This window comes from Harpia harpyja, chromosome Z (assembly GCF_026419915.1).
Source record: "Harpia harpyja isolate bHarHar1 chromosome Z, bHarHar1 primary haplotype, whole genome shotgun sequence".
Classification (NCBI taxonomy): domain Eukaryota; kingdom Metazoa; phylum Chordata; class Aves; order Accipitriformes; family Accipitridae; genus Harpia; species Harpia harpyja.
Window position 1 is genome coordinate 92,009,569 of NC_068969.1, and position 20,951 is coordinate 92,030,519.

Genomic DNA, 20,951 nt, shown 5'->3' on the forward strand with positions numbered 1-20,951 from the left:
TGTGGGCGGCAGCGGCGGCTGGCGCGGCAGCGACAGCAGCAGCAGCAGCGGCACCAGCAGCGGCACCGGCACCAGCACCAGCACCAGCGGCAGCAGCAGCGAGGCCGGCGACGGGGCTTTAAAAACGGCCCGCGCCGGGCCCCGCGCCGCTTCCGGCGCGCGAGCCAGCCCCGCCCCTGGCAACCGCCGGCGTCACCGCGCCCCTCGCCCCGCCCCCTGCGCGCGCAGCCGCCTGAGGCCCCGCCCCCCACTGCCAAGGACGCGTAGGCGGTGCGAAGGGGGCGGGGGCGGGGAAAGGGCGGGCGTCGTCGCAGCCCGCGGCGGGAGGCGGGGCGCGGCGGGAGGCGGGGCGGGGGCGGCGGGAGGCGGGGCGGGGGCGGCGGGGCGGTGTCTCCGCCGCGCCCGAGAGGGCTGCCCGGCGCGGCCCCAACGGCGGCGGTACTTGCCCGCGGCGCGGGCCCTCTGGCCGCAGGGGCTCGCTTCCCTCTGACACGCCCGAGGGCGTAGCGAAGGCCTACGCGCTACCCTGCCCCTTACAAACTCGGCGCTCAGATCAGGGGTACCGTGGCCGCCTACCTGCAACCGGAGGCAACGGGCTGTCTGCTGAAACAGCTGACAACCGAAGTTATCCCAGAAGAACCTGTTTTTCTTTTGCTCCCGACCTCAGATGGGCTATTCGGGGAAGAAAGGCTGCTACGCAACTGCCCGGCCGAGGCTGCGTCGCAACCACAAAGCCTCCATCATGTCTCAGAGAATGCTTCAGTGTCCCTTTCCCGCCCGCAAAATTGCTCCTCGTGGGACACCCGAATCTTTTAAAGTAGAAAAATAAAATGACTCCGTTAGATTGTCAAGTTTGCAAATGGCTCATTAGAAAAATATTTTAATGGGGTGGGTGGACATCAAATCTATTCAACTGCTAGTCAGCCATCAACAGAAAATCCTTCTCAATCACAAACTCGTATGTAGCGTGTTGTGTCAACCTCACTCTTCATATGGGTTTTTATTAAAGCTATTACTATGCAATTGTTTTTAATATTAAGGAAATGCCTTTATTGTGAACACAATACTTCAACAGTGGCCAACAAACTCTCTTCCGTGCTTATTCTGGACCTCCACGCTGTAAAAGACAAGCAGACAGTTAAATACATTCCACTAAAGGAAGGGAAATGGAGATCAAAGCTTCTTTTGCACTTTTACAGACTAAGAGACTTCTATTTTCTGATTTATACATTGATTTTTAATCCATACAAGAACATGCACAGTGTCAGGTATCAACATCTACCAGCAACAGCTCCTACTTTTTTCAGGGCAGAATACGAAAAGATCAACACCTGCGACCTACAATTACAGATGCTTCCACTCTCCCACTCTGAAGAAACCTGACTCTTACTCACTTCAGAAAGGTCTGACAAACGCAGCAGTAGCGAACACAGGTTTTAGAATTATTTTCACTGCCCAAATTCCAAAGTGCAAAGTAAAAACAAAGCCAAGGTGAGCTATGACAATCTTTATGAGAAATCAGAAAGTATTCACAATTCATTATTTTCCCAAGAAAATTATTTTACAACTTACCTCACCGTGAGAAAATTTATGCTAGAGGTCAAGAAGGGTATTACTATGGGTAATAACTCATTTTATTTCTAATTATAGTACCCTACCCACACACACACAGGAAAACTGCTTTCCTCTACTAACATGGTTACACTGTTAGGTGTCCTTATCATTTAACAAAACCATGCAAGCGTCTTTTCATTTCAGGTCACAACTATCTCACGAGTTCTTCATATTTTGTGCATTCTCCCTTTTAAAGCATCAGTGTTTATGACTGAACACTGTTGAGAACAAAAGCAGGTTCTTCTTGCCTTTCATGTACAATACCATATTTGCAAATACTGCAGAAAAAAATTGTATGAAGTTTAATAAAATGTTTCCACTACTAGAAATACAAGAGTTAGCTTACTAATAAATAACTTATAAAAACTAGTTTGAGAAGTATTTTGGACTTCAATCACCTGGTAATAGCCTTTGCTCATCTAAGAGCAGACTCCCGTGCTCCTGTCCAGCGCATTCAAATTACACATTAAACAGCTGTTACAAAACAGGTAGTGACGGTGATTAACATAGGCTATGACTATCGCAAGCTATCTGCATGTCTGTTTTAAGTCCGTATCTCTCTACTTAGCAATACCACAAGCTACTAATTAGTGAGGGTTGGGCACCCTCTGTATTAAGAATTTGTAGCTTGGGTGTAGTGCATCAAAGCAGTGAAAGCTCAGAGCACACACTTAGCAAGAACTGCAATGTAATACCATGTCTGAAACTTTGAAGAAGGTGTAGAAATATAAGCTAAATGCTAGGTAAATACAGACAATACACACCAATCAATGAAACTTACTTGAATATATTCAATCTCTTCGTCTGACATAAGTTTCCTTCTGTATTTCTGAGGTAAGGTTCTTGCTAATTCAGAAGTGTCTGGTGTACCTTGTACTCTACTAACAGGTGAAATACTTTGAAAGGCCGGTGATCTGCCTCCTACAGAGTCCTGTGCTTTTGAAGCATGGAGAGACGGCACACTTGCTTGTAGAGATTCCTGTACCGAAACCCACATTGCAAGACCATTTACAGAAATATAACAAGACTGTAAAATTAATTAATGAGCAGGCAATAAAAGTTACCAGTTATTGACAATTTTCTTCATTATAACAAATACCTAAAAGAATTGAGACACTCTGCTTCTCACAACCTGCTTTTATTGTTTTTAAATATATCAAGAGCAAAGTGAAAAAATTCTGACAATGAGAGAAAGCATGTTTAAGTGGCAGAAATACTGATGTGGAAACAGAAGATAAATCAGCATATAACCTAACAAAGGCTTTTTCACTGGGAAGCTGTACTTACAGAAGAAGCATAAAGTACCATAAATGTGTGTGTGTAGGCAATTATGTAGAAAGATAAACAAAGATAAATCACTAAGATCCACTGAGATGATGCTTTTTGTGTACTGCGACTGTAAAGACAGACAAGTGAAAAAGAGGTAGAGGCTTACAGAACAATAAAGCTCACAGCTATGACATATCACAACATGCAATGCAGTATTGTACCCATTTTTAATATTACAAAATGGCACCATATCAAATTTTGTTAATGATGTGCAAAATGACCACCAAATATCGGGCATCAGCAATCAATGTTTATGAAATGCAGAGACCAAGGAGTGCATCAAGTACTTTATGCGTGAGGCCCAGAAGGTAGGCTTAAGGAATTCCCATTAGAGAAGTCGCCTTGAGTTTGAGGACAGGAGAAGAGATGACAAAAGGGCAGTGTTGTCAAAGTCAGCATTCTGAACCTTAGGTCTGTCCCACCATGGCTGATTTTACACTGGAAGTATGCAATTACCCCACCAGCCAGGACCAAGTCTCACAGCAGTATGTTTACTTCATGAGCACTCAGACCTCTCTACATAAGGTTAAAACACCTGATAAAGCAGAATGCTTCCGCAGCAAGTCCCTCTCAGTGCTCCTGAAAAACGAGCAAGACAGATGAAACATCTAACGTCTGGGACAGAGGGACTATATAATTGTAAAATAAGCAGCATCAAGACTGGATGAGTCAAAGAATGTGAGAAGTTAAAATACCACAGCATTGCCTGCCTCTCTCCCTCCTGCCTCCAACAAGACCAATGAGGACAAAGGAGAGGAGCCAGTTTTGGCCACAGTGAGTCTGAGTCAATGGCAGTATTGGGACATCAAACACCTACAGCAATGTGATCAAACCTTATTGGTAAAAAAAAAAAACCACGCCACCATTGAGAGGCATATTCAGATGTTCTCAGTCTGAAGACTGTATCTGAAAGTCCCAAGTTGATCAGGTGGTTCAGGAACAATGGAAGGTCCCACGCAGAGTGAAGAGGAAGAGAGTCCATTGGAAGGAGCATATTCTGAACAGGGCGAGCAAACTATTTTTGTTTCAAGAAATAACACACCTTCTATGTGAAAAGTTTCTCCAGGTTTTTTTCATACACCACAAAAATGTCTAGAGATTGCCAAGGATTTTCCTCTACTGTATGTTTTAGTCTGAAGTGTAGTTGGAGTAGATGCATTAGCCAATTAAAAACATCAGAAGTCAAGACTCCAAAGTACCAGACTTAATACTGCTGTTGCTTTAGCTCAGATACAGTCTCTACTACATTCTTCCCTTCCCTGTTCGAGACCCGTCATGTTGCAGTAGTAATATGGTAAAAGAATTTGGCTAGCCTTTCAAGCACCCACACCCCTCAAAGCTTAGTCTTGATCTGCAGAGCTCTGTTTGGCTACGTAGAAGCAACAGTCTGGCACAGTGAAACACAGTTACTGCTACAGCATTCAAGCAAGATGAGGTAGATTGCAATTTACTAATGACATGACAGAACCTCATTAAGGTAGAAAAGTCTAACATGCTTAAAAGATACAGTCACAAAAATCTTCTGATGCAGAGATAAACGAGGTAAGTAACATGTTTTCAAGGCTTTGAGAAAGCACTGGCATGAGAGGTGGTGCATTTGGCTGAACGGTACACAACATACAGAATTCTGACAGAAAGTTATTGCAGAAAATAGTTCCTGAAGAGTTCACAGGTAAGTCAGAAGTGGCACTGATGTGCTCTGTAGATACTTTGTAATGTTAATGGATAAACTAAACTTAAAGCTGAATCACAAACGAGAGAACGCTGCAGCAAATAATGTGGTACAGTACGATTTCTAAACAAGTGAGAATAATATAACAGCTTCTTAAGATGTCTCCTACTTTAGTTTCAAATGTTTTGTTGACTCAAAAGGAGTATCAACATACCACTCATATAACTTTGGTGTCTAAATGTAAGCATATTGGGAATCCTCTAAATATCAACATAGCTATGGGTATAAAAATTAATGTCAAAGATTGCAATGAAATTGATTTTTTCTCAGCCTTAACTAGTAGCACAAGGAAACGCTTCTTAAAATGTACAGTGGAATGGCTCTCCCAGCTATAATCTGGGTTTTAAATACCACAGACATCACACGCTCCAACTAAAAAAAAGAAGAGACGAGGAAAATGCAGCAACATTTCTGCAAGTACCACCGAATGCCTAAAGCTGCTTCAAACTGACTTGGGCACAATCCTTTCAAGCAAATATTAGTATTCAGAAAAATGGGACTTTATATGAGTAGAAAAGCAACACTTGAAATCTTTGTGAATCTGCCTTGACCAAGAAACAAAGCCATGCATGTATTATGTATATTCCCACAGCTGTATAGAGTCTGAAGAGTCAAAGCATTGCCTTCAAACTAGAACAACTGTGTTTCAGAAACCCTGCTCAAAATCAGTTGAGTCGTGTAGCTGAAGCAGAAAAACTGTGTGCTGGTTCTTATATAAACAGTTAATGCAAAGAAAGGCGGCACAAGTTGTATCTAGAGATTAAATAACTTACTTTTAGGTCTGGGACTACTTTTTCTGTCCGGGAACTTAATTAACGGAGTATGTGGCTTGACTACCTAGAACAAGGCAAGGTAGCAGGAGAAACAGGGAGAGTAAAATATATTTCTAGACACACATTACCTTTGCAATAATAAAATGGAACATACAACGTATTAAACAACCACTTCTATACCACTGCTTTCTGCACCACCGCTCTGATAAACTTATTACCTATTAACATTCTATGTTCACCTGCAGAGACACTTCACCCTTAAAGGCAGTCCTCCACCCTAACGTCCTGAGCAGGAACAAGCGTTCTCCTCCTTTTCTCACAGCAGTCAGCGTGTGTGTGCGCAGAAACGGCTACCGCAGTGGCATAAACACAATTATAAAGTTTCAGCACAAGAACGGCGAGCTGTGCTCTGCCGGTACGTGTTTGTTCAGCTGGCTGGATGGGACTGACGAGGTCCGGTAAGACAAGACTGTAAATTATAAAGCTTGGGAGTCGAAGCCACACTGCTTATTTTTCAAGCGCGTCTTTTGAAGAAGACCCCACGTCTCGCCTTCACCTTGAAGAGGGATGGCTTAGAAAGGAGCTGCCGGCTAGCCCCCTCCCCTCTTGAACAGCCCACCGATGGGTGCGGGCTGCCCTGTAGCATCCTTTGGTACTAGAGAACCAGGCCACCGGCATCAAATGACCGGCGACACCGGGCGGGCCCTACCGCGCGCCTCCTCCCTCCGCGCCAAGGACACCGGCCCCCCCAGCGGCGCCTCAGGCCCCGGCCGCCTCAGGCCTGGGCGGCAGCACGCGAGGCGAGGCCCGCCGCCCCAGCCGGGCTCCCGGCCCCAGCCACCCCCTCCCCGGGCCGTCCGCCCCCCGCCGTTACCTGAACGACCCTAGTGGCGGCCGCCATCTTACTGCCCGTGGTGACCCCCCGCCGCCGCGCCGCGCCCCGCCACCCGCGCCTGAAGGGCAGCGCCGGGCCACGCCCACAGGGCGCGGCACCGCCCACAGGGGGGCGTGGCCCGGCGCAGGGCTGTGTCAAAAACCGACTACGGCAAACCTGAGGGGCGGCGCCTTAAAAGGAAAACAACCAACGGCAACAAAACCCGCTTCAAGATAGCCTGTTTTATTTTCATTCCATCAAGAGACCTGCCATCCACCTTTTTAAAGCTAATAATCACGTGCCAAGCCAAAAGTAAAAATATTTTAACACATTACACGCATAAAAACATGAACGAGTTTCTTCAGGCAAAAAAATGAAAACACAATTGTCAATGCAAAACCATATTTAGAATACTGCTTAGCTGAGTATTCAATGGCATGAACTCAATGCTTCCACTTCACGTGCATTTTCCCTAGTGGTGTCATATTTTGCTACGTGGGACGGCACCTACAGATTGCGTCTACAGCTGGATGCTCTGCTTCACTAATCAGCATATAGCACAGTCACAAGTGGCTGTTACAATCAAGAACTACAAACTTTTCGCTGTTTAAAGTTATACATAATACTTTAATAAAAAAGCTTAAAAAAAAAAAACACCAAAGAGTGACTTAACTAACTTTTCCAGTCTGAGCTTTCCACCAGGGGCAGAGCAGGGTCCTGGATCTTGTCTGAGCTCTGCAGACTGCTGGTGCCCAGGGAGTGAGGACAGACATGACAGGGCCTTGGTTTAAGCCAAATTTTACAAAAAAGCTTGTGTGGATATATGGATTATTCTTCTTGTGTTTCTGCTGCCTTGCAGAGGGAGATGAGCACCTGGGACAGGACAGCTACAAAGCGGCTCTTCAGTTAGTTTCACCAGCTACGCTACCTGTTCAAACATTCACTGTGTGCCAAGAATTAAATTTCACTTCAAAGAGTTGCATGGCCACGTTCTGAGTCTCTTGAGAGAACAACAACTACCAGAAAGGTTACATTTTCAAATTCCTAAAGTGAGATTAATATGCATTATGAAAGCAATCAAGTTTAGTCCATTGATTACATACACTATATAAGATTAAACAGTATCTCTCCTGAATCACAGCAAATAGACATCATCTTCAAGCTGTAGAACAATTGCCTTCAAAGATGGATCTTCTGCCCAGTTAACTCTGCTTGCAATTATGATACTCTGTAAGAAGGAAAGATTATTGGTTAAAAAAAGCCCTTAAAAAGGATTATTCCTAGTAAAACCTCTCAAAAGCTGCCCATTTTTTAATTTAGAAGCCCTTGAAATTCACAGCAGTGTTTGAAGTAGGCGGGATGAAGGGAAAGAGGAGGAAGGGAAGTATTGTTTTAGATCCTATTGTCAATACATAGGCAAAAAACCCGCAAAAGCAGTGCTTTGAATTTCCTAGAGGATATTTTTTTTGTTTTTTAAACACATGGAATAAAGTTTGCCTCAAACACAAGATAACACAGTTAATGTTCTCACCCTGCCAATCTGGATTGAAAATGGGAATTACTAAATTTAACCAAAGAAGATTTGCTCTACTCACAGCTCAGAAGATTTCAGGAATACAAAACCAGAAGATAATTCTAGGAATCTAATCTAAAACCCACTAAAATGTTTAATTTCTCGTTCTCAATTTGAGATATAACATTGTTACTAATGCAAACTAGTAGTAGACATAACAGGTAATATGAAAACCGGTGGCTCACTTTCTGTCCTTGAAATTCTCCGATCATTCAAATTCACGACATGGTTATATCCTGTGTTCTACCTGAAGCTGTCCAATATGTTCTCTCTTTTCCCCAGCCTATATTTTTTAAATAAACTTAGTGTGCACTGAACGGGATTTCATAACCCATTTGCAGATAAACTCAAGAGTACTGCAATTGCAATTTACCATTCACTGTGCCTCCCATCTTTCTACTTAAGCCACTGATCTGTGGACCCAGGTGAAGGAAGCCAGGACAAGTCACACAGTGAGACGCAGAGTACCAGACTGCAGCACAGCGTATGTGAGCTTTACTTGAGCCCCTTGGAGCAGAGGATGCTGCAGGAGGCCCTTCCACCCACCCCAAATCATGAGGTTTTCTTCCTCACTTTGCATGACTCCACACTCCACATGACCTGCCAGCCAGCTCCATGGATACACACTCGTCAGCAGCCTCTGATATGTGGGTAACCAAAAGGTTGAAGGCTACACCACTGAAAGTATTTCGAGACTGGCCATGGCTGCAGGCCAAGGCTTTCACAAGGCTGCAGTGGGCGATGCAAACAGAGAAGCGCATGTGGTCGGAAGGGGCAGACTGAGAGCAGCAGTCTGGCTTGCTGGTATCACGGGATTAAGACCTACTTATTTTTCCTAACCATAAGATGGGGAAACTGATCTGGAGGGGTGTAGGGTGACAGCATAAGGAAAGACAGCCACTTCTGTGACAGATATTCTCTGAGAAAATGGATTATTTTTGTACCTTTAAGGGAACAAAGGAATAAAGATAGACAGACCATCTCTAAACTCTGTAAATAATTATTCCAAAGAAGTTTGTGATGATTTCATGCTTTTAGCTTTTAAAGCACTAAAGTTTTCCTTTCATACAGCAGTTTTTCCATCACCCTAGTTACTTAAAGATTTTAGAAAACACAATTTTGTTTGAAGTTACATTTACCATACACTATGTTATCTTGACTGTAATGCAAAACCGCAAACTTGCTACTAAAACCTACAACACATTACCTGAAATACATTTTTAATTACTGTAGTCATCTGTATCTCTTTTTCCAACTTATTACGTATCACCTCCAGTGTTTCGATCATGTTCACCCTTGCTTGTTCCTCCTTCTGTTTTTTCATCACGGTATGAACTTGCAGTAGTTTCTCCCTTCCAGCTGTTTTTAGTGCTGTTCCATTATCAGGAAAATGAAGTGTTAAGAAGTAGTTAGGTGAGCCATAGAACTAAAGATATGCTTTTTTCCTCAGAGGCATCCAAGGCACTTCCACTGCAATAACCCTAACTTCACACTCTGTCCCTTCCCTCCAACACACCTCAAGATAATTCTTTCACACGAGAGACAACACGTGCTGTGGCTACCTGGTGTCAAAGCTCATTGATCCCTGGCTGCTAGCAAAACAGAAAGTACTTTGTATGCTCTTTGCATTTCCATCAGACACGGACCGTAATTTGAACATCTGTCCTACACCCTGTCTTCAGTTGTCACAACTTGTATAGTCAGTGGTGTTTAAGACCCTTTCCCCTTTTTCAAATTTGATTGAAACCAAATTCTGAAGTCATACAAGGGACATATGGACAACACCAGTGAATATTACTAGTTTTTTATAGGAAACCAGGCTAAAAACTAGACTGAATAAGGTCAGTTAGGGACAGTTTATACATTGAAAGAATGCTGACAGAGCATTTCTTCCTTTATTTCCGAAGATATTAGGGATGTTCATTTTCCTATGAAGGCAGGTATTTCATTGTCTGTGTTCATTACTGTCAACATATACACCACTTCCTATGCATGAAACAAAAACCAGTTAAAACTGTTGGCAAACCTGGTCATATGACATTAGGAGCATTCAAAAAACGTATTTACCTTATTAAGTTCTGAAGATTGACTTCACATCTAAATTTGATCCACTCTTAACAAGCTTACTGAATACCAACATATATACTATTACAAGAGTTCTTTGTAAGTAAATCCCCTCCCCTATTCTGCAAACATTTCATAAAGGTACAGTCTGACAAAAAATAAAATCCTTTAGGTGTTGTAGGACTTATTAAATTACTAATGATGTGTAATTTTCTGGGGAGCTTCCACTAAATAATAAACCACCACCACACACTTTCTGAGTTTCTTGCATCTCTCATTCTAACACGTCAGTCTCATGCTCAAGTAGACAACACACCAGCTCATTTTTACAGTACTTCCTACTCTTTTCAGAAGTTTTATAACTGTGTTGAGAGTTTTGCAGTTACTTCAGATGTAAATTAATATTGCTACAAGGACTTTAAAAAATGAACTGTACATTCAAATATAAAACAAAGTCAATACAGCTAACACTTACTGAGTCTTTTCCTTCTAATGTCAATCAATTTCTGCTCCTTCTCACGTGCTTGCTGAAAGAAAGAAAGAAAAAAAAAAAAGTATCTCCTAGACTCTTGGCTCCAAAAAATATTGAAAGATGCTAATTCAATCCACAAAAGCAGTTAAGGGCGGCTCTAGAAGCAGACTTTCTTACATACTCACTTTCAGTAATCATTTTGGTAATTTTACTATTAGTAGAAACCTCACCCTTTGGGCCACACATTTAGCTTCAAATGACTTGTGTGATCCTGTTACTTTCAAATTGTACTCCTGCTCACGTTAAGGTTGGTAGACCTGCACGACTGCAACAGAAGCTACAACTGCCACTTACCTGCTGACATTTAATTATTCTCTGGCTGAGCGTTACTATGCGTTTCACAGTTTCCGTGATCAGTCTAAGGAAGAAAACACAGTTGCATACTTTAAGACCACTAATATGAGTCACCAGCATAAATATTTTAATCAAGGTTATTTGTATTAAATGAAAAAAATCCCCATTTCCCCTAACACCAAAATAAAGTATACCTTTTTTTTTTTTTTTTTTTTTGACACACTGCACCCTTCCTAATACCAAGTATTGTTGTGGGGGCCAAAGAGTCTCCTTACTTCCCTCTCAGTTTCCGTAATGTTTCAGTTAAGTCTGTTTAACATTTCAAATCACAGAGCCTGGAAGGCATCAAGGAAGCCTAGCCACCTGAGAATGGCTAAGAACTGAAGCTCCTGAATTCTGGCTCATGGCAGGGACATCATGGAGATGCAATGTTTTCGGCTGTATTTCTGGCAGAAATTAAATTTCTCATATAACACTTCACATGCACACACCCATTAATATTGGGCAGGAAATTAAAAGCTAATTTTAAACATCTTTGAAACTTTCAGTTCTTTTTCAAAGACATTAAGCTCCTACATGATTAATTAATGAAGGCAGCAAAGCAGAGGCAAGGCTCTGTTACAAGCCTGTAATATGTGCTCAGCTATTATAAATGCAGGTAACTCATGCATTAAAGACAAAAAACTCTTAACTACAAACAGTTCTCAATAGTCAATCAAAAATTATGATCTCTTTAACCAAAGGTTGGTTAATTCAGAGCCCCAATGTAAATCCACCCTAGGTATAAGAGGTCTGATCATGCTGACTCTAGCCAGAAGGTGGACAGTATATCATTCAGTCAAAACTAGAAGCAGGAAGCTTGCTTTTAAACAAGGTACAATGAAGTAATGTAGAAACATGTCACATTAAACTGTGTAAAGTCCATTCCTTTCTAGCCATTCTTTACCCAAGAACACCTTACCGTGAGTCATCATCATTTTGCTTCATTTTGTTTCTCAGGGCAAACGTAAGTTGGATCCTGCATAGTGTGGGGAAGAAACATATAACTGATAAGAACTGGTAAGAAACTGAGAGAAGCAGATTTAGCTAAGTAACAGAAGAGGTATTTCCAAGGTTCCATGTATGTATGTATGTCCACTTTCACATTGGGATTATATGTATAAAATACTCAGTACCTTTTAAATATCACACTTCTTAAATAAGGGGGCATAACTCTCAGGACAAGAAAGGCGTACCAGTGATTATTTGTGAGAGTGACAACTCCTTCCTTTCTTGCCAAACATACTCGGACACCATTAATCCCAGAGTCTGCAGAAAGGAAGCTGGGCAAAGGTGGGAATTCAAATGAACTGCCATGTAACACAGGAGATGTATAACACCTATCAAACTTCCACCTTTTCATATGCATTGGCAAAATACTGCCAAGAAATACGTTTTCTGATTTATACAGTCAGACTTTCACAATTTTGCAGGAAACTTTGGATTTACACATTTCAACTTGTAATTTTTTTTGTTCTCTACAGTATCTCCATCTGCATTCTTACTGGTTAGATGGTACTAAAATCTCTCATGTTTGTAACACACACCATACCACTTTGAAATCCTATTTTAATCAGAATAATGTATATGTGCACGTACGTGCGCACACATAAACAAACAGAAAACCTCCAAATAAACAAGAAGAAAATTCTACCTTTGCAAGGCTAACGTCTTGTTCTGTAAAGAGATGGTTACTTCCTCCAGACGTCTTTCCCAATCTTCTGTGTCCCTGAAGGGAAAAAAAACAAAACAAAAACACCACAACCCCAAACAATGTGAAGATAACAAAAACTTAAAAGCAATGTCACACTTTTAACTGGCTCTCTACATGTCTAAAGCAAGAATTTTTCTTATAAACCACAAATTATTAAGGCCAAGAGTATTTTAGCATGTGGAACTATATCAGTGAATTCTAGCCATCACAAGAAAGACTGCAAGTTTAGAAGACACATCAGATACAGAACTACATTAGGAGACTGAGTAAAATATTTCTTCCCCATATAGAAGATGGACCTGTTGGAGCAAGTCCAGAGGAGGGCCACGAAGATGATCAGAGGAATGAAACACCTCTCCTGTGAAGACAGGCTAAGAGAGTTGGGCTTGTTCAGCCTGAAGAGAAGGCTCCAAGGAGGCCTTATAGCAGCCTTCCAGTACCTAAAGGGGGCCTACAGGAAAGCTGCAGAGGGACTTTTTACAAAGGCACATAGTGATAGGACAAGGGGTCATGGCTTTAAACTGAATGAGGGTAGATTTAGATTACACATAAGAAATTCTTCACTGTGAGGGTGGTGAGGCATGGGAACAGGTCACCCAGAGAAGTTGTGGATGCCCCCTCCCTGGAAGTGTTCAAGACCAGGTTGGTTGAGGCTTTGAGCAACCTGGTCTAGTGGAAGGTGTCCCTGCCCATGGCAGGGGGGGTGGAACTAGATGATGTTTAAGGTCCCTTCCAACTCAAACTGTTCTATGATTCTCTTCGTTTCCTTTATTTTCACTGGACTCCTACAAAGTACTGATCGTTAATCCAGAGATTTACTAAGAAGGAATAACTAGAAGAGAACGTCCAAGCTCAGTTCTTAACCCTTCTCCTCTTTACTTTAAAATACATAAAAAGCTTGAAGTTACGCAATGACATACTTCTTGATTTTGTTTTGGTTCTTGACGTAATCGCAGCAAATTACTTGACCTGCAAAGAAAGAACGTCACTAAAAAAAGCACAACAAAGACTTTTAAATACTATCTACAGAGCGTAAAGGATTAGCAGTTTGATGGCTATACTAACAAGGTATTTCTTATTCCTACCTCCACGCCTTATCATCTCTTCCACTGTTAGTGAGACTACACTGTCGATCAGCTGCAGCAGAGAAATAATTAGGCTTTAAAATATTTCCATTAGCATGTTTTAGACATGCCAGAGCTGGCTCACAGCATTGCTCTATATATGCAGCTGCCTGGTTCAGTGGAAGAAGGCGTAAATAACGGAAACAAGAAGAAACACTTTACATCAGTATTGCTGCCAAACACTTTGGCGGACTTTTGGTACGACTTCATCCCCAGTACTCAGATTCCTGAAAACCACCATCACGTGTCAGAGTCCTGGGTCTAAAGCGAAAACCCAAGAGGAGAAAGGGCAGCTGGCAACAGTCACGAGGCAGTTTTGTAAGTATGCAAACAGGTCTCCAAGAGCCGTCTAGAAAATGCAGTAAGATGCTCAGCCAAGAAAAGTATTTCACTACTATGAGGAGCGCTTTTGATAAATAGTTTTTAAGAATACACCTATCAGCCACGCCACATGCTGTATTACTGTAACATCACATTAAGAGGAAGCGCCGGGGGTGGTCGGGGGGAGTCAGAGCAGGGAGAAGCTTACGGGCATGAACCGCCGTGCTGTACTCCGCGAGCTGCTGCTTGATCTGGTCCCTCAGCCTGGAGCAGGAGCAGAAGCAAAGCGACACCGGTCAGGCCCCGCACGGCGGGCGCTGCGGGGGCCCGGCCGCAGCCGCCGCCCCTCACGCCCACCCCACCGCGGCCTAGCTCGCCGCCGCCGACTCCCCGGCCCCCCCCCGCCGGCACTGACCGGAGCAGCATGAGGACGTCCGCCTTCCTCTCGGGCTCGGCCGCCACCGCCGCGTCCGCGTCCACCTCCGTGTCCGTGTCTGTGTCCGCCTCCGCCTCGGTGTCCACGTCGGCCGCGCCCGGCTCCCACTGCATCGGCTCCATGGCCTCTTCTTCAAAAATCCCGCGCGCGGCCCTCGGCAGCGCGGCCAGCGGTTGTTTCTGCCTGGTGCGGCGGCGCTCCAGCCAATCCCGCGCCTCTTCTTCCCCATCGGCGTTTCGGCGCTCGGCCGCCAGGGGGGGACGGGCGCGCCCCGCCGCCAGGGGCGGGGCGGGCACACGGACGGTGGCACCCCGGCCCGAACAAGCGCCCCGTGTCTGACCCAGGCTGCCCGCGGTCGTCAGAAGGGCATGTGGTGGTTGCGGAGCTTATTGCCCACACAGGCCCTTCCCGTAAAAAGCCCCTTCACCTGTGGCAGGCGCAAGAAGGGAGGGAGGCAGTCCCTTCTCCTGGGTGTTTTTCAGATAAATAACAGAAGGGAAGGAGAAGTACAGTTAAATACTTGTAACAGAGATTTAAAAAAAACAAACCCACGGGGGAAGTGGTCGACAAAAAAGTTATTGCTGCCAAGTGAAGGCAGATACAGCTCTCTCAGTGGTGTTCTCCTAGAGGCAGAGCTGACTAGTCACAAGTTACTGTTACGGGTTCCTGCAGCACGGGGCTTTTTTTGGTAGTGGGGCAGGGGGCCACAGGGCTGGCTCCTGTGAGAAGCTGCTAGAAGCTTCCCCGGCTCCAAGTCGGGCCCGCCTCTGGCCAAGGCTGAGCCCACCAGCGACGGTGGTAGCGCCTCTGGGGGAACAGATTTAAGAAGGGGAACCTGCAGCAGAGAGGGGAGTGGGATGTGAGAGGAACACCTCTGCAGACAGCGAGGTCAGTGAAGAGGGAGGGGGCGGAGGAGCGGGGGAGGAGGGGATGCCCCTGCAGCCCGTGGTGAGACGGCAGGCTGTCCCCCCCAGCCCATGGAGGGGAGCAGGGGAGCAGATGCCCACCTGCAGCCCGGGGAGGACCCCACGACGGAGCAGGGGGATGCCCCCCAAGATGGCCGTGACTCTGTGGGAAAGCCCGCGCTGGAGCAGTCTGTGCCTGAAGATTGGCCTGCAGAAAGGACCCACGCCAGGGAAGTTCAGGAGGAACTGCAGCCCCTTGAAAGGACCCACACCAGTGAAGTTTGTGAGGATCTGCAGCCTGTGGAAAGGACCCATGTTGGAGATGTTCGTGAAGGACCGTATCCCATGGGAGGGACCCCACGGTGGAGCAGGGGATGAGTGAGGAGTCCTCCCCCTGAGGAGGAAGGAGCAGCAGAGACGTGTGGCAAGCTGACCCCATCCTCTGCACTGCTGTGGGGGAGGAGGGAGAGAAGTTGAGCCGGGAAGGAGGCAGGGGTGGGGGGAAGGTGTTCTAAAGTTTGGTTTTACTTCCTAATATCCTTGTTTTGATGTGTAGTAAATTAAATGGATTTTGTTTCTTCCCCAAGTTGAGCCTGACTTTTGCCTGTGACCATAAGTGGTGAGTGATCCCTCCTGATCCTTATCTCGACCCACAAGCCTGCCTTTATATTTTCTCCTCCTCCCACCATGGCCAGGGATGGGGGTCAGGGGGGATTGGTGAGCGAGTGGCTTACCAGCTGGGCTTAAACCACAACAGCTACTAACAAAAATATCCTATAAAAAATAAATACTAAGTTAAATAGAGCTGCACTCCAATTTGGCTAACCTGGCAGATGCTGTCTCTGCCACTACATCAGCAGGTGCCTATAGCCCTAGATGGGGGATCAGCCAGTCCAGCTGGGCTAGCCCCCCCCTGCCAGACACCTCCACTGTAGGAAGTCATCTGTGCTACCCCACAGAACACAAAGTGGAAATACTTTATTAAAAGGCTGAAACACACAAATAAGGTACATTATATACACAATAGCAGAGAGTCATTATTCTGCTTGATATCAGATACGATTTGCTACTTAATCAGAGGCTGAGCTAGATCCCACAAGCAAGAAGAGTTCAGCTGTCCAGTGGTGCTTATGTTGCCATTGGTGCTGCTGGCATATTTGTCCCTGATTGCCTGCAGAGAGATAAGTGTTATTAAGTTTATCCTGTTCATAAACCTACACTATTCCAGCTCAATTGAGGCTTGATGGTCAAGCCAAGCCCATAGCCCACCCTAGCACACACCACCAGTTCACAGCTGGCTCATGCCACTTGGGCAAGATTGAGATCTTCAGCTGAAGTGAGCCAGTCTGATCCAAGCCTGACAGCAGTGGCTCAGCTAAGCCAGCTTCAAAGCACCACATATTGACACTTAACCACACATACTCCCCGACTGCCCTGTGAGATGCTGCTTACCTTCTGCATGGTAACACCCTTATTCACAAGGATTACGTTCTTTGCTATATGCCGCATAACTGGGAGAAGGTCGCTTTCAGTGTAAGACATGCAGGATTGCAGAGTTGGTGTCTGAAACGAAGGTAAGTCTTTAGACAAGCCTACTAGAACAATCTGAGTACACTGGGTTCTTTGTCTTCTGTTGGGCTTGGGCAATTGCAGTCTCCTGTCTCACAGGGGAGGGTTAACAGTTACTGCTCTACTGCTGTGCCCTTGTAATGGGCCACAGGGAGACGACATGCTGAGATACCGTGAAGGAAGCAGAAGGCATGCACCTGGCCCAGGGTGGCCTTTTAAGCTGGTGCACAGGCACACCAAATTCCAAACTAGGAGGTGGTCTGACAAGCATGACTTACCCACTCACATCCAGTGAGTTGCAGAGCCAAACAGCAGGCAGCGGCTGCAGTCTTGGATGGAAGGAGGTGAACCATATCATAGTCCAAAATGGACAACTCCATCAGGTACTTAGCCAGACAGTGCTGTTGGAAGTTCATCTGCAGGAAATCAGAGTTAAGTATTGGCTATCTCCAAGGCAAGAACATCCTGTCAAGCCTTTGTTTAGTCAAGCAGAAAGAAATACTCCCTTAGCGAACATTTTCGGAGCTATAGGCTTGAAATCCAAGTAACTTAATCACAGGCTGCTCATAGTCTAGGAACACTCCTTTCAATGGCAGGCTAGCAGTCACCTGCAGTAGCAGGCACACATTTTAACTCTGGTTTTGGGTGGGTTAGGCTCATGTGACCACAAGCAGACAAACACACAAGAGACAGGTCTCAACCAGGCTCAGTTGCCAACGGTTGCAGTACTCTAAGGTTTTGAACCATTTTAACAAGCTGCCACAGTAGAGTATTGACTTTTCCAGGTGTTGCTTACAGTAATGCATTTTCCCAGCATTACCTCTGAAACCTTTGAAATCCTTCTTAGGAAGTGCGGAGGGAGAGGGAGGCTCAGACCAAAGTCCAGGGCTTGCAGGATCTTCACCTCCATCTGGCGGATTTGTAGCTTTGTATAAGTGTCAGCAGTTATATAGGTAAAGTCTCCAATATGCGGGGGAAGTATCTCTTCGTATTTGCTGGCAATGAACATAGCCGTAGTACCAACCAGCTGCAACATCTTCTTGGAAACAAGATTGTCCTGTAGTAAGAAGCAGTAGAGATTTATCTGAATGACTTTGCTCAGAACACAGCTTTTAAAGGTAGCCAGTGTGAAGTTTGTTCTACAGCAGGATGATCATACTGGCATATACGGAATAACTGTACATCATCTGTTACCTCTATTGGTATCTGCAGGGGTATTTAGAAGGCTTTGAGATCAAATCGGGGAGAGGCATAAGCAGTTTTGATATATCAAGTCACTGTTCATAGCTAAGAGGGTTATGTGGTGCACACAATTCAACATCAAATGCCCACATAGGGTGTTACTGATCAGTGCTCGTTATGCATTAGCTTAGGGTAGAAGCATTGCCTGACACTGGGCAAGAGACACTCACCTGCAGGAAGCGATCAGTGAGAGCAACTGCCAGGAACAAGGTCTCCTGCTGGAGTCTGAATTTTAACTGTACTTGCACAAGCCAGTCCATTAGCACGGCACGCATGTACCCATTGATTTTCTGGCCATCCAGGTATTTGGGTCTGACTGGGTTTTTTTGCTGTGTGGAAGGAATACAGTTATTAGATCTCGTCACTTAGCTGAAGGATTTGTAATGCCTAGCCTCTGTTGCATCTTAAGGCTTATCAAGGAGTTCAGTACATGCATAGCCCATAGGTGTAGGCCATAGGGCACCAGGTTTCTTTGTTTACTAGAGATGGGCTAGAAAGAGCATGATACTAGTACTACTAGTTGTTTGGTCTAACAACCAGCATCTGTTTATGTTATCAGCTCAGTTTAATCTTGTATTTTAAAGTTAAGGGATGACTTATTAGTGCCTCAGGAAAATCAATAGGTGAAAGTGAATACCAGCTGCAAGCCATGCCTATGACAGGTTCACTGTCAGTGTCAGCAGATGCCCCTTGCACTTCTGACCTACTCCTACTAACCTCAAGCTGTCTCAGATACTTGTAGATGTCCTTCACATAGCTGCTGCAGAGGCTTGGGTCAGAAGCATCTTCCGCATCTACGTCTTCCATATCAAGCAAGACATCAGAAAAAGCCTGACATAGCGCATCGTCTGATGGGGAACATTCAGATACCTCCATGGGGGTTGGAGACTGAGGCGCCAACTACAAGGAAATTCGGGATCAGTGTGGGTAGCACCTCCTTCCAGAGCTCAGCCCAGGCCAAGTGAGGGCTCCTGTGGGGTGAGCTGCATCCAGCAGCCCCGCAGTGCTGGGGAGGAGGCGGCGGGCCATACCTGGGAGGGCTTCAGGGCTGGTGGCAGCACCTGCCTGGTGGTGGCCCCCAGCATGGTCCTCCTGGTAGCCATCTTCCCCAGGGAGATCATGAGAAAGGACCTGATGGCCCGCTTCCACCTGCAGCCCAGGACCATCACTTTGGCGGCAGCCTGTGTCTTTGGCTCAGAGGTGCAGTTGCCGATGTCTCCCAGGGCGATGCGGATACAAAGCCCCAGCTTGGGAGCCACCATCACTGACCTGCGTTTCATGACAGGAATCCGTCTGCTCTTCGCCACTGTATGGATGGCCCCATGGGTGTGCTGTGGGGAGAGGGGAGGGCGGTCAGCAGCAGCATGACAGGGGGGGCACTGGGCCTGCTGCTGCACCCCACGAGTGGTGACTTTGGGGGCGGGGGGCGCAGGTGGGAATGCACAGCTGCAGCCCCGAAACTGGAGAGTTAGAGGAGGAGAGCTGGTGGCGGGGCTTGCAGGCACTCGCCCCTCTCCCAAAAGCAGTGGCCTGGAGAAGAGGGACTGGGGGGTGTTGCAGGCACTTGCCCGTCACCCGAAAGTGGTGGCCTGGAGAAGAGGGGCTGGGAGTGGGTTGCAGGCATTCACCCCTCACCTGAAAGCAGCAGTCTGGAGAAGAGGGGCCGGGGGGTGTTGCAGGCACTCGCCCCATGCCCCAAAGCGGTGGCCTGGAGAAGAGGGCCCGGGGCAGGGGGTTGCACGGCTACATAGCCCCAGCGCTGGAGGGTTATAGATGCGGACCTGGGGGGTTGCACGGCTGCCCCCCCCCGCCCCGACCTGAGTACTGAAGGGGAGCCGGGGGGAACGGAAAGGGTGCCCCAGGAGAATTGTGCACACGCATCACCATCCCCCCCACCAGGGAGAAACTGGAGTGAGTGGGAGAGGTCACGATGTCTGCCCCGCCGCAGACCTTTCCGCCCGCGAAGCTGGATGGTTTTTGGGCAGAGGGGAAGGGAACTGGGGAGCAGGACGCCGTAGGGCCTCACAGCCGCTTCCCCCACCGCCCCGTATGAGGGCGAGCAGCGATGCCCAAACCCGCGGCGTGAAGCCCCGCTCCGCTCTGCTCCCCAGTCCCGTCCCGTCCGTACCTTGAACGACATGCCGCCGCAGTAGCAGCAGCAAGCCAAGTACAGAGCTCAGTGCCACCGCCGAGGGTTTAAACACCTCGGCCGCCGCCGCTGATTGGTCGCCCTCTGCCTCCCTGCTGGCTGCCGGCGTTCCGTTGCCGTGGCGACCCCAAACGGACGCCCAAGGTCATTGGAAAGGGGGCGGGACTACGGCCGCGGCGGGCGCACCTGCTCGTGCGCGCCCCGGAGGCGGTTGGGGCTCTTCCCCGCGCGGGGGGCGACAGGCAGGCGGCGGCCTCGGCGGGGAGCCCCTGTGCGGGCGAGCCGCCGGTGACAGGCCCACCACCCGCCCCGCGGCCGGCTGCCGCCGGGAGGCGGCGCTCGGGCCCAGGAGAAGGAAGGGCCCGGCAGCCCCTGTTTCGGCGGCGCCTGCCCCCGACCGGCTCCTGCGCTCCCAGCCGGAGGTGGACCCAGAGCGCGCTGTTGACGCAGGCTCTTCCCCGGCAACTTTGCGCTTTACATCCCAGCTGACGTTTGAACCAGAGAAGTCGAGATGCACTTACAGCGTTGCTGAAAAACGCGTTTATTTTTTAACTCGTTATGCACAGATACGTGGCTTGCCGCCAGATGTACCATACATAGCTGCAGTTCGTTTTACATCTTTGTTCCATCTTCGAAAGTGTTTTGTTGCAATTGTCTGCACGCAAAT

The 20,951-nt window shown here is 46.8% G+C and overlaps 3 protein-coding genes across 3 annotated transcripts; all 3 read right to left on the bottom strand.

Moving 5' to 3' along the window:
- Nucleotides 1–1,023: 1,023 nt before the first annotated feature.
- On the bottom strand, nucleotides 1,024–6,399 carry LOC128137633 (alpha-ketoglutarate dehydrogenase component 4-like). The gene is made up of 4 exons (XM_052778742.1): nucleotides 6,323–6,399; nucleotides 5,449–5,512; nucleotides 2,396–2,598; nucleotides 1,024–1,117 (listed from the first exon to the last, which is right to left on the bottom strand). The coding sequence occupies exons 1-4, from the start codon at nucleotides 6,347–6,349 to the stop codon at nucleotides 1,100–1,102; spliced, it is 312 nt and encodes a 103-aa protein (XP_052634702.1). The 5' UTR covers nucleotides 6,350–6,399; the 3' UTR covers nucleotides 1,024–1,099.
- An 878-nt stretch (nucleotides 6,400–7,277) lies between these two features.
- LOC128136691 (centromere protein H-like) lies at nucleotides 7,278–15,639 on the bottom strand. Its single transcript, XM_052776628.1, has 10 exons — nucleotides 15,597–15,639; nucleotides 14,399–14,804; nucleotides 14,192–14,247; nucleotides 13,459–13,507; nucleotides 12,479–12,553; nucleotides 11,747–11,803; nucleotides 10,786–10,849; nucleotides 10,435–10,486; nucleotides 9,103–9,266; nucleotides 7,278–7,550 (listed from the first exon to the last, which is right to left on the bottom strand). The coding sequence occupies exons 1-10, from the start codon at nucleotides 15,637–15,639 to the stop codon at nucleotides 7,458–7,460; spliced, it is 1,059 nt and encodes a 352-aa protein (XP_052632588.1). The 3' UTR covers nucleotides 7,278–7,457.
- A 751-nt stretch (nucleotides 15,640–16,390) lies between these two features.
- On the bottom strand, nucleotides 16,391–19,415 carry CCNB1 (cyclin B1). Its single transcript, XM_052776629.1, has 7 exons — nucleotides 19,167–19,415; nucleotides 18,853–19,035; nucleotides 18,306–18,464; nucleotides 17,714–17,950; nucleotides 17,172–17,309; nucleotides 16,777–16,887; nucleotides 16,391–16,495 (listed from the first exon to the last, which is right to left on the bottom strand). Exons 1-7 carry the CDS (start codon nucleotides 19,413–19,415, stop codon nucleotides 16,391–16,393), a joined length of 1,182 nt encoding a protein of 393 aa, XP_052632589.1.
- Between the last annotated feature and the right edge of the window lie 1,536 nt (nucleotides 19,416–20,951).

Excerpts from the sequence above, each read along its gene's own strand:
- LOC128137633 (XM_052778742.1), bottom strand. The coding sequence starts at position 6,349 with ATGGCGGCCGCCACTAGGGTCGTTCAG. Across the intron at positions 5,513-6,322 it reads CCGCCACTAGGGTCGTTCAG|GTAGTCAAGCCACATACTCC; the intron begins GTAACGGCGGGG and ends GCCTTGTTCTAG. Across the intron at positions 2,599-5,448 it reads AAGTAGTCCCAGACCTAAAA|TACAGGAATCTCTACAAGCA; the intron begins GTAAGTTATTTA and ends TGTGGGTTTCGG.
- LOC128136691 (XM_052776628.1), bottom strand. The coding sequence starts at position 15,639 with ATGGGTCCTTTCCACAGGCTGCAGATCCTCACAAACTTCACTG. Across the intron at positions 12,554-13,458 it reads AACCAAAACAAAATCAAGAA|GGACACAGAAGATTGGGAAA; the intron begins GTATGTCATTGC and ends TTTTCCCTTCAG. Across the intron at positions 7,551-9,102 it reads TAATTAAAAATGTATTTCAG|AGTATCATAATTGCAAGCAG; the intron begins GTAATGTGTTGT and ends TCCTTCTTACAG.
- CCNB1 (XM_052776629.1), bottom strand. The coding sequence starts at position 19,415 with ATGAAACGCAGGTCAGTGATGGTGGCTCCCAAGCTGGGGCTTTGTATC. Across the intron at positions 18,465-18,852 it reads AGTATCTGAGACAGCTTGAG|CAAAAAAACCCAGTCAGACC; the intron begins GTTAGTAGGAGT and ends CCTTCCACACAG. Across the intron at positions 16,888-17,171 it reads AACTCACTGGATGTGAGTGG|ACACCAACTCTGCAATCCTG; the intron begins GTAAGTCATGCT and ends CCTTCGTTTCAG.